The 12345-nt window shown below is 39.8% G+C and overlaps 2 protein-coding genes across 4 annotated transcripts in view; one reads left to right on the top strand and one right to left on the bottom strand.

Moving 5' to 3' along the window:
- Positions 1-8: 8 nt before the first annotated feature.
- Positions 9-2362, top strand: LOC137171868 (homeodomain-interacting protein kinase 2-like). The gene is made up of 2 exons (XM_067576054.1): positions 9-751; positions 1033-2362. Exons 1-2 carry the CDS (start codon positions 739-741, stop codon positions 2340-2342), a joined length of 1323 nt encoding a protein of 440 aa, XP_067432155.1. The 5' UTR covers positions 9-738; the 3' UTR covers positions 2343-2362.
- Positions 2363-6061: 3699 nt separating this feature from the next.
- The window catches only part of snx29 (sorting nexin 29), a 149285-nt gene continuing 143001 nt past the window's right edge, over positions 6062-12345 (bottom strand). Inside the window, exons 21-22 of one of the 3 annotated variants that reach the window (XR_010924791.1) lie at positions 7428-10209; positions 6062-6306 (exon numbers count right to left, since the gene is read on the bottom strand). Coding sequence is in view for 1 of the 3 variants with exons in the window: in XM_067575602.1 (XP_067431703.1) it covers positions 10083-10209 (127 nt within the window). In the remaining 2 variants the exon portion in view is untranslated. Of the gene's footprint in view, positions 10210-12345 lie in introns of all 3 variants that reach the window. The other 2 variants (XR_010924790.1, XM_067575602.1) reach the window with 2 other exon arrangements.

Here is a 12345-nt window from a genome sequence, read left to right on the forward strand (position 1 = left end):
TTAGTATTAATTTCTGAATGTACTAACATGATGAATGCACTTCCAACACAATACTGAATTCTGTGTAAGAGACACATTCATGTCTGCAAAACAAAAGCAATTTGTATGAACTACAAAGTCCAGTCGCACCATTGTAACAAGTGATTTATCAACGTTTTATAATCAGTATTAATAAAGAATAGTGCACACACAACAAATCATGGAGACATATAATACATCAATAAGAATTCATTATTTAATGTACTCTTGTAAGAAATGCACTGAAATCAACAAATATTTTTGCTGAATCAGCTCTAATTCATACAAGGCCTGTGTACTGTAGATAGATTTAACATAGTAATGGCCTGATATGGGTTTAAAGTTAGTTTTTTGAATAGATGCATACATGAACACACACACACACACACACACACGCATGCACACACACGCACACACACAGACACACACACACACACACGCACGCACACACACACACAGACACACACACGCACACGCACACACACACACACACGCCAAAGCAAACGATGTCACAAAGCCATGACCCAGTGATGTCATAAAATTCTCTCATGTCACAAAGGAATCAATCAGATACAGAATCTATAAGTAACTGCAAACCAGACAGAATCTCAACCTGAGAGCAACAGGAGAACCACGTTAACTGTGTACGATCAAGTCTTTACGTTCGCACACTTCAATTACGTCTCAAAATATATCCGAAGACCATCCATCAACATCACAATGAACACGTCAGGTGAGTTGAACTATTTTGCTGATTTACTTGATCAACATCAGTGATTCAATACTTTATCTATCTGTGTCCTCATTAACATATTAACCCAAGTGTTTACAATTAGACCATTTTAATGAATGTGTTGAACATTTTGTCAACTTAACAACATTTTTTGAGTTTTATAACTTAACATTGCTGACATTAATTGATACATATTATTGAATTACTTATTTTATTTGCTGTCTTGTTAAAGTGTGACATGATGTACTCATATCCTCTCTCTCTGTTCTCCCTCCATACAGACAAGCTGCAGATTTTTAAAGGGAGCACACTCGGCAGGTGCCACACTGTGGAGGCTTTCCTCGGCGAGGGCGGCTTTGGTTTCGTGACCAAATGCCGCAACACTGAAACTGGCAGGACGGAGGCTGTGAAGGTGAACAAGAATCACCCCGAGGTCGTTTGTCAGGCAAAACTGGAGATCTCCATTCTGAAGAGGCTGCGGTGTCTGGATCCAGACACCTGTAACATCGTTAGGTGGAATGGCTTCTTCTTTGATCAAGAACACATTTGCCTGAACTTCGAACTTCTGGACCAAAGCCTGCGGGATTACATGGCAGACAGGAATCATCAGGGTCTTTCCATCAGAGAGCTGAGTCCAGTCGTGCATCAGCTGGCCACAGCCCTGTCCCATTTGAGATCGATCGGAATCGTGCACGCCGATCTCAAACCGGATAACGTCATGGTTGTGGACCGAAAGCAGCAGCCGCTAAAAGTTAAGTTGATTGACTTTGGACTAGCTCGTCCTGTGTCAGCAGCTAAAGCTGGTGCCTGTGTACAAACAACATGGTACAGGGCACCAGAAATCATGCTACACATCCCATTTAACGAGGCCATCGACATGTGGTCTCTGGGACTGGTAGCAGTGGAGCTGGCAACAGGTTGCCCTCTGTATCCTGGGGAAACAGACTACGACATGTTGAACTTCATCATGGAGACCCAGGGTCAGCTAGCTGACTATCTGCTGGATCGTGGAATGGGCACAGATTATTACTTCCACAAACAGCAGAATAGTCAGCCACGGTGGACATTCAAGACGCCAGAGGAGTTCGCGTATGAGACGGGGTTCTACGCTGAAGAGACGAGATACATCAGACTGGGGTCTCTTGATGATCTCGAGCAGGTCCTGGCCATGGAGAGGGGACACCAGAGCGACCAGCGTCTTTTCGTAGACCTGGTCAAGAGGATGCTGCAGCTGGATGCAGACCTGCGCATTAAACCCCTGGAGGTTCTGCGGCATCCTCTTTTTTACCACAGCCCCCCTCAGTGCTCCCGCCCAGACGTCTGCATTACGATAGACCCTGAGGAGACTGAGCCTGAAGTGAGCTGGCAGCCTTCCACACGTCAGACAGCAGGACCAGGAGGCATTCTTCGACGGCGAAGGGTCCCAACTCTTACTGCAGTGTCAGAACATGAGTGGGCCACGTTGGAGGAGAATGACCTGAAAGAGGCCGACGTCCAGCCAGAGGACAACGTCAAGCAGGACGGCTGGTTTAGACGCCTCCTCAGTAGGATCACAGGCGCTTTCCACCTTCTGCTTTCCTGTGACGGCTAGGACAACAGTTAAGCAGTTGATCAAACAGGTTTTATCAACTGCTTAAGTCTATTATAATTTTAAGTGTACATGTATATATATATATATTTTTTTTTTAATATATTTATATCTATATTTATATAAATATAATAAATAAATAATAAATGATAAAAAATAATAAATGCTTGTTCTTTTCATGACTTTTCCACTGCTTGTGCGCTTTGATACTGTTCAGTGTTTTCCTGTCTGCAGAGGCTGGACCTGAAAGCAGCACAGTCAGTGGCACGAGAGACACCTGGATCCTGCGTGCACAACCAGTCCAGATGAAAACTCTCCTCCCCACAGACAACCACGTTGTGGCTTCTGTTCTCCCTACACACTACTGATATTACAGACTCAACCAACCTATCAACTGTTTTGTTTTTTTTACTCATTTGCTGTAAATAAATGTCTCTTTTTTACCAATTTATTGTAAATGAATTTACTTTGAATTCTACCAAAATTAAATTTATTATTCAATATTCATTATGTTTCTGGTTTTTGTCACAGCCTAGGAGCCAGGTTGTGACACTTGGTAATGATGAAAAAATGATCAAATTTTTAAAAAAATTGTTTTGATTATATCTAATTTTCAATGTAATAGAGTTCAGATTTATAATTGATAAAAAAAAATAGTTTTTCTTTCTCTAAAATCCTGATACTTGGTTTTGACCATTTTGAACTTGAATGTCAGTGTCACAAGTACTTTCCTTCATAATTCAAATGAAGAAAAAAATCCCATTTTTTCTGACCCTTCCCCTGTGTGTAAATGTGCTTAAATCAAAAACATTTAGTTAAACTCATGTCTTAATTATATATATACATTTTTGCATGTTAACCACGTGTAAAATGTCAAATATTATAATAGATTTTCCCATTGATGGTAGTTTTAACCATATAAGTATGTGTTATCTATACACGTACTGTACACTGTGGTATTTATAATCAAACTATCATTATTACTATTGGAGAAGTCCTTTTTAGGAATTTTGGTTTTGCTCATCACATGGCAGACCACACCACTTTTTAAATCAGGAAACCACAGTATTGAAAAGTGTCTTCTATGAACTATCAAAATGCCTCATCAAGCTAAAAGTTACTGTAATTACTGACACAAGCGCTTCAGATCAATGCAGCTCAGCAAAGCTGATGGAGACTCCACAGTCTCTGAGGAACATCTGCTCCTCCCCGCCTAGCAAGCATAAATATAAAGCACATGCTAATCTTGGTTTCTATTAGGAAGCTCCTTCCTAAAGGGCCTGTTGTCTATAGGGTGCTTGAGACATCAGTCTGTTCCTTATCATTATAATGAACATGCGTCCCGATGCCAAGCCAGTATTGTGCGTTGTAGAGATAGGAGGACTGCTTATACAATGACCTTGTTTAAACCAGGGTTTCCGTCTCCTTGATGTTCCTCACACAAAGGTAAGCGCTTGGTAATTATATGCAGTCCTGTAAAACGAGCCAAGAAGGACCTCCATACCCTCAAGGAGAGAAGAAAATATGAGACAAAGAAAAAGGGGACGAGGTGCAGCAAGGCAAATTTATTCATATTTTGACTGGTGGACGTCGCCACGAGGACAGTCTTGGCTCAAGAGCAGCTCTCTGTAGCGGATGAAGCTTCCAGTCAGGTAGAAAAAGGAGACACAGCACACACCTTTCCTTATCTAGTGTGTCACAGCTGTTTCAGTGGAAGTGCAAAAGAAAAGTTAAATGTGAGGAGCTCACACTGATTTTGTTTGTCTCTTTGTTCTTGATTGCACCCCTTATGAATGCAGGAAAAAAGTGATGTAACATCTATTAAACTATCTTATTCTAAATTATATGTACACTGTTCTGCTTTTGTCACTCAAAAGGTGTGTGCTCACCTCACATCTATTCATAAGTCAGACCTCTGCAGCTCTCTTAAATTAAAGAGCATTTTGAAGAAATGTGATAAATAGCTTTTAGTCTCTGGATTAAAAGTCAAGGATTTTTGCTCTCACTTTAGTTCAACATTTCTTTTTTAATAGTCTGATAAATACAGCACTTAAATTTCAAATTACAAATATGACACACACTCAAATACTCACACACGAGTCTGCTACAGTTGTGAGGCAAAAATATTCACACATGAAGGAGTATGAAGACATAGACAGGATTGACACGAGTGCTTGTCATTAGCTCTCCTCCCTTAACTTTATCTACTGTACAAGCTAAAGCATTTGATTGGTTAATCACAGTCTGCGAGGAAGTGCCACCCTGAGAGACTCACTTGGGGCAAAGGAGCTCAACAGGTGCTCAAATAATTTGCTGCACATCCACTACTTTAATTGTAGTAAATAAAATGTAAAAGCACGAAAACATAGGTTGTAATGACTTTTAATCATCCAAAATTTGAAAATGTGGCCTACCTTTCACTTTGCTTGCTCACAGCTTGAGCTCTGTATGATGAAGATACTCCCATTTGTCCCTCATGTGTGCGTTTTGTTTCTCCAGCCTGAGAGGAGAATAAGTTTGCCTCATCTATAGCTTCAGAGCTGGACTCTGATCATCCACGTGATGCATTGCCTTCTTGTGAGGCTGATTGTAGCAGATCCGGTTGGGAAGCCTCCTCTGGTTTTGGTCATTCTGCTCTTCTTTTGATGCAAGCAGTTCTGCTTTTATTTTAAGGGTGTATAAAAAGATCCAAATTGTCACACAGTGCAAAACAGCAAGTCAAACCTCCGAGGGATCACTTCCACAGTTACCCTTATGGTGTCCACCAGGTGTGCTTCATCAGTGGTTAATAAAGTTAGATCCACCCCTGATGTGTGATGTCAGTTCCCATCTTAAAATCTCTTCCTACACACATCCACCAAACTTAAAACACCTATCATAATAGTTACATAAGAAAGCTGGCCTGTATATATTCTGAAACGTTTATTAAAGTTATTCACACTTTTAAACAGATTTTAACTGATATTGGACAAAGCTAAACCAGGCACCTGTTGGCTTTTCTACTGTATTTTTGTTCTTTTCTATTAAAACCAACAGAAACATTAGATATTTGTGTCAGTGCTCTGTGTACTTGGCTTGCATGCAGCCAGTTGTGAGTGTGTGTGTGTGTGTGTGTGTGTGTGTGTGTATGTTGTCTAACATTGCCAAAAGCAGCCATCCAGATCCTAAACGGGCTTGTAACCAATTTTCTGGTCAATGGACAACGAGCATTTTGTACACCCTCGCCATTCCTCTCTCCACCGACCTGCTACAGCAAACCCGAAACAGCAAAAAAAAAAAAAAAAAAAAAAAGTCTTTTCCAAAAATGGCTGGGTGGTTTGAATAAAAGCTCAGAGACCGCTTAGTGAAGCAGTGAAGGTTAAAAAACAACCGGACAAGCGAAACAGATGCATGGAGGGCCACAGATGCTCCGAAGATGGATTTCTCAGTATCTATCCATCCATTAATGCATACAGTACATATGCAGAATATAATGCGTGTGTTGACGCGTACATCTCTTTACATAAACACATGCACACTTTAGTTATACACCTGTCTGTATTTAAATTCGCTATGCACACTTACCGTATGTACCGACACATGCATGAATGCACAGATGTTGTGAATAGACATGCACTCACACAAAAGCTTATTCATACAGCAGAACTGCCAAATGACCTTTTGCCTTCATGCATAAAAACCGGCAACAAGTTTACCAATCACAACACTGACACAGGCTTCGGTAATGTATGTACACTGTACTTTATTGTTCAGCCCCTCTTCGATGTGACACTGATAGATAAGGCTTGACTGCTGACTAAGGCAAGGACAGAAATGTACACAAGAACAGACATGGCATACTGCAAGAGAACACTTTGGCTGCATCTCAATAAACTAATCCCGCTTCTTTTGCTTGTCGTCGCTCTGATCACCAGCCTCAAGGTACAGTACAGAGAGATTTCCTTCCTTTGCCAGCGTCCAGAGGATGCTGAGGGAAGGAGATGGAGCTGTTTGAAAGAATATTGATGCTTGTCATCATATCATGGCGACGTTTAAAACCTCAAGACAGGGTTAACCTGCATGTCCACCAGGAACCACTCTGAACAACAATCTCTTCTTTTTTTCTTGGTATTATCAATGAAAGGCTTGTGTTTGTGCATTCTCAACAGCACCTGAGATATATTCAGCATTTAGAGCTTCAAGCCATAGGAGAAACAATATTGACTTAAAGTCCTGTTTCAAACTAGAGACAAGCACATTATTTATCTTTCAGATATCTGGAAAAAAATAAAGGGAAGTTCCTGGTTGAAAGGATAAGGCTGGTGATAAATATATCTAGATTTTTTATATCATCAACAAAACCCATGAAAAGACCAAAAACGACCTTTTTTTGCCCGTCTCTCTGCACTTTCTGATTTCCCCAGCTTGTCTGTCCCTGAGCTAATTCATTCCTCCTGAAGATGTAAAACAAATCACAAATATATTTGTGAATTTGTAAAAATGGCTTAATCATTTCCTAAAACTAGCTTTTAGCAAGCCGTACTCATTCAGGAGTAAACTGTGTATTTGTTGGAGCTAATTTCAGGGACATGTCAACCCGTGCAACAGTATGTCTTCATTGATATGTTGTTATCATAGAAGGTCTTTGGCACAGAGAGATAAGCTTTATCTGGCCTTGACTAGTCTAGGTGTGTTTCCATCCACCGGTTTTTATTTGTATTTTCAATTTGCACATAAAAAAACAGAGTGGAAATGCAAAAAAATTGAAAAAAACTCGAAATATTGCAAAAAAAAAGTTATACTTGGCTGAGGTGGAAAAGTTGGCAGATCGATAAAAGCAAAGTGTAATGGATACAGATTTAGCAATTAAATCATGACGTACATGAAGCATGAGACTTAACCTACCCCGAACGTTTCCACTCTACTGAAGAGACGTAAAATGCTGACAGAGACTGTAACTCTCCTCAAATTAATACGTGAAACACACAGAAATGTCTGTGACAGGTGCTGTTTTAATTATGTCATCTCATTGCGCCCCCTTTTTCTGAAATGGTTTAAAGGGATAGTTGTGGGGTTGTGTGAGGTAGTTATCCATAGTCAGTGTATTACCTGCAGTAGATGGCAGTCCACACCCCACCCATTTGGAGAAGCAGGTGGAAGTACCGGCACGGAAGCTAAGCAATGTACTGCTGTGGAAAGGGCCAGCAGCAAAATGAATTTTAGCCACCTAAAAAAAAATCAATATCAGTTTAAGTGTACGCTATATTTAGAATATTTTCACCGCTTTACCTTGTCATCAGACAGCCCTTTTCTTTGGCACTACATTTTCTAAACCGTATAACTTCCATAATCCTACACATGCTATGCACTGATCCAAACAGCATAATAGTGCCTGACATGTGTAGGAATACTAAGTTTTACGGTTGAGAAAATGTAGTGCCAAAGGAAAGGGCTGTCTGATGGCAACTTATCTTGATGACCCAACTCCGAATATTCGAAAAACTGCAGTGGATGGAAACGTGCATTAATTCAAATTTTCTTTCACAGAAATTCTGGAAATTTTGTGAAAGTCTGCACTTAATTTGGATGGATAGCTAGCTACAGACAATTCTTGTTAGTAGGGTACATTTGTTGTTGCTTTTGGTATTTTCATGGGATTTGCCAACAATAAGAGAAAGATAAGATAAAATAGCACCAGATTTGTCCTGCAGGGTTTTTGTCAACACAGCTTTCAGAGATCGATGTCATCCTGTGCATTACCTCAACTACAATATGGATATTTGTGCAGAGAAGATAGATCCACCAGTGGTCCCAGAGACAAATGGATCCCAACCTTCACTGTAAAAGATGTCTATGAAAAGGCTACTTGTTTATTGTTATAATGGAGAGACTGTGACAATGTTGTCAGCATTACACAATATAGTCCAATGCAGTGGGATCTAGTGCATATAAGGCAGTGCTACACCAAAAATATCACCTGTTTCACTGTATCACAGCAGAGTATAGTCTTTAATAAGAAGACTAATAGAAATCCATGTTTACACATTACATGTCGTCTAAATAGGATGCAACAGTGCCATTTGTCAGACTGAGAAAAAGTAAGAATGTCAATATGTGAAACAATTTCTTAAAAAGCAACATTTGAAAGTTTTGCTGCTATACCTTCTTTTCTTTCCCATGTCGATGTTTTGGTCGGTTTTATTCTGTGAACGGTCTCAGGGAAGTCTGATGAAAAAAAAACAAAAAACTGACGGTATCCCTGTGTGAATTTCCTGACAACATCGCAGTGTTTACTAAAAGTCGGATACTTGTGAGGGTCTTTTTGTATAATAGAATAACAGCGTAATTAAAAACCCACAAGTGTTTGTTCACTTCCCCTCATAGACGGTGAACAGTGTCTACCATTTTGTGAGCCGACCCTTTGATTCAAGTTTTCCGGAAACCCTTCGAGTCACTCCTCGTTTGAAGATAGTCTCTGACTACTCTTGGGTAATCTGTACATATGGCATGAGCTTCTGTTTTACACACACTTGATGCTCAGCAGCCCTTTCCTTGCACTCTAACAAGCAGCTTTTCTTCAAGTGTTTAGTCATCGTTAAAACATTCATTTGCACTGTAACGCCGCATTAAATCCTAAGACACATTAGTTAAAAGCATTAGTTTAAAACATTTTTTTTTTTTATCGTAGCCAGTCCACCTTTGATGAAGACCCTTATTTATGTGATGTACGATAGTGTGGGGTAAACCGTACGAAACACACCTTGCAACTTTTTTTGATTGTTGAATAGGTTTCCCTTCCTTTAAACTCGTAAATTTTTCTGACATGAATTCATCCTACACATCACAGAAGATACTTGAAACTAATCTAAGACATGAGCATGTGAGAAAAGATGTTTTTAAGAGGAAACAGCAAGAATTTATGCTTATTTGTGAAATTTCTCAATAACCGCTTTTTGTGTTATCAGTGGTGCTTAACCCTAATCCTTTAATATGATCATCATGTGGATTTTAAAAGATATTTTTGATGATTACTGTTTCTCTGGTGACATCAAGATATGTTACACTTTCTGCAGATTATTATCTATAATAGCCATAATATTATAAATAACCGAAGTAGGAAAAAGGAATGCCCATTGCTTGGTGGTCCATGCCAGAGATTGTGAATCATCGTTGTCTAAAATGTAATGGCACCAAAATGCTGACACATTAGCTGAAAAATAAATTTCATTCCCAGAGAGAATACTTTAATGTACCCCCTCTTCACCTCTCTATGTACCCTTCCCTCCCTTCCCAGAGCAGGAAAGCAGCTACAAAAACACTGTAGGCACTGTGACCATGATACACTTTCACTACAAAACTGAGCATAGTAAGAAATAAAACACATCCCCGTCATCTCATGGTGTATGAGATAAGAGAGGGCAGTCCATGTGAGTCCATGTGCAGTTTATAGTGTCTTTCTTTCTCTCAGTGAGGTAAGAGGTGCTATATGATTGGGTCCATCGATAGGCAGCCTCTGGGGAGTCATTTATCCTTTACTCAGCCAGGCTGCACACAGAAACATTTACATATTCTCATAGACAGTCCTGTGATGTGAACGCATCCGTCTCCCCACCTTGGCTGAGGCTTTTTATCTGTAAGGCTTTGAAGGTCCGTTAGACGCCTTTAATGTCCTCTCACACTGTGAGCCTGTGTGTCACAGTCCAGGGTGGACCCAGGAGCGTTGTTATCCTCAGACTAGAGATTATTAGTTCAAAGGCTCTGGGGTTAAAGGTCGCCACTCTGGGGTTCAGGTCTGGTTTCCTGGTTGCGGCTGCGACCAAGTCTGGGGAAGCGGGATGACGTTTTGGACCGGGGAGTCTTGGCTCCGCCGTCATTGGCCTGGGGAGTGTCTCTGGATGAGAGAGAACAGTGGGAAGGAGAGGAAATGAGCTTAAGACTTTAAATGAACATTTGGTTAAGTTTATTACCAAGTTTATTATTCAAAACAAAACACTGATGCTGCATCTGGAGACTTAAATGCATCATTTCCCTTCTGCCAGAGAACATTTTCTGGAAAACCAGGCTCTGCCATAAATTCTACATTTACGAGCTTATATATTTTCAGTTTTTGTTGACACTGTCAGAAAGGTGATAATTCTACTTTATGTTTGTTATTGAGGTCGTAGTGGGTGGTGGTGTACTGGAGTGCGTTATAATGAAAAGTGTTACTGGAGTGCACAAAATATTAGGAACACTATTCGATATAATGCACCCCGGTACACCACCACCGTCCACTATGACCTCAATAATAAACATAGAGTAGAATTATCACCTTTCTGACAACATCAACAAAAACTGAAACACAGGTGTACCTAATGATGTGGCCAGAGAGTGCAGAAACGTATTAAATTGGCTGTTGCTAAGCCTGTCCAGCTTACAATTCTCACACAGCTCAGATACAGTCTACAATGACAACAGTGGCAGATTTATCACTTGAAATTCTTGGTAATTTTTGAAACAAAGGGTCCTTGATTTCAGGCTGAATTAGACAAAAGACGACTTCTTATCTCTAAAAAGCAACCATTGATTTTGCCGGCTGAAATGACTACCATTGCTGGCAGATTTTATTAGCTGTACCTAGCTAGGTAATTAAGCTAACGTTAGCTCCATGAGTTGGTTGAAAACACTGTCTCCAGCTGACTTTTTAATATTTCCAGCTGAATTGTTTTTTGTTTTTGTTTTTAAAAGGGGTTCTTAAATATGCACTTGATGGCTACAAACATGATATCATGCTACAAAACTATAACTAAAGCTGTATATCCCACGCAACCCCATTTTGCTAGCTTACATACTCGTTTTGTTCGTATTTTTAAACATTTTGTCACTATGTCACTTTTATCAAGAGAAATAGCTTTTAGGATGAGAATTGATATGTTTGGCAAACATAACATATCTCAGGTAATGTTACCTGCAGATGCTGGAGTGTAAGCTTCCTCAAATCCGATAAGGAGTAGGTCAGAAATGCTAACATAATTCTAAACTATGATAGCGTTAAAGAGTGTCTTTCACACAATAGTAAAATACTACATGTAGTATGTACTAGGTGTGACAGGCCTTTTTTAAAAACACAGCCTCTAACCTTACAAACTAATGTTATTAGTTAATGATATGCTAACTCCTGACCTTGGAAATAACACTAGGTTACTACCGTGAAAAGTAAACTAGTTAGCTGGACATGCTAACGTTTGTAGCTTACATTAAAGCAGATAAATACACTGCTTAATCTATTCTTTACACTTTTGCTCTTTTGTTTTTGGAAAGTTGTCTTAACAAAGATTTAAGGAGTTTGGAGGTTGGTTTCTTTCTTCTTTTAGACACATTTCCAAAACAAAAAATGTCTCCTCAACATTGAGAGGCAGGCCTACCATGCTTAGTTATGAGAGAGAGAACATCTCGGCTAAGATGAGAAATTAATTCTAATGACATAAAAAACTATTGATGTGCTGTCTTCATTGCAGCACTTAGTTGGTCAGCTTTCCAGATATCCTTTTTAATACCTTTTTAATATTAACCACATCTAAACCCTCATTATCCCTGCTCTCACCACAGGAAGGAATTATTTGTGACACACAGCAGATCAGATCTCATTAATCTCAGATCTTGTGATGCTGTTCAGACTTCCCAGACTTTCCTCAGGAGGAAATAATCTTGGCCACTTGATGACATCATCACCCTGGTTACCATGACTACCATCTTCACAACATGTGAACCCTTGATCCCTGAGTCTTATCAGATAACGATGAGGATGAATGAGAGGCACTTGTCAAAAGGACGGAAAAGCAAAGCAGGGAGACTGAATGCCTGGGGTTAAATGCTTTCTTGTTGTCTGAAACACCTTGTGGTCCCCTGCTCTACCTCTGAAGCATTTCATCCCCAAGACATCTTTCACGATGAGGCAATGATTGTGTCAGAGGAGTGGGGAGTTCAAGTGCTTCTTTTTAGAAAGGGATTTTCAATAAATATTAAGATCAGAGGAAGAGGGCATTTC

Source organism: Thunnus thynnus, chromosome 20 (genome assembly GCF_963924715.1).
Source record: "Thunnus thynnus chromosome 20, fThuThy2.1, whole genome shotgun sequence".
Classification (NCBI taxonomy): Eukaryota; Metazoa; Chordata; class Actinopteri; order Scombriformes; family Scombridae; genus Thunnus; species Thunnus thynnus.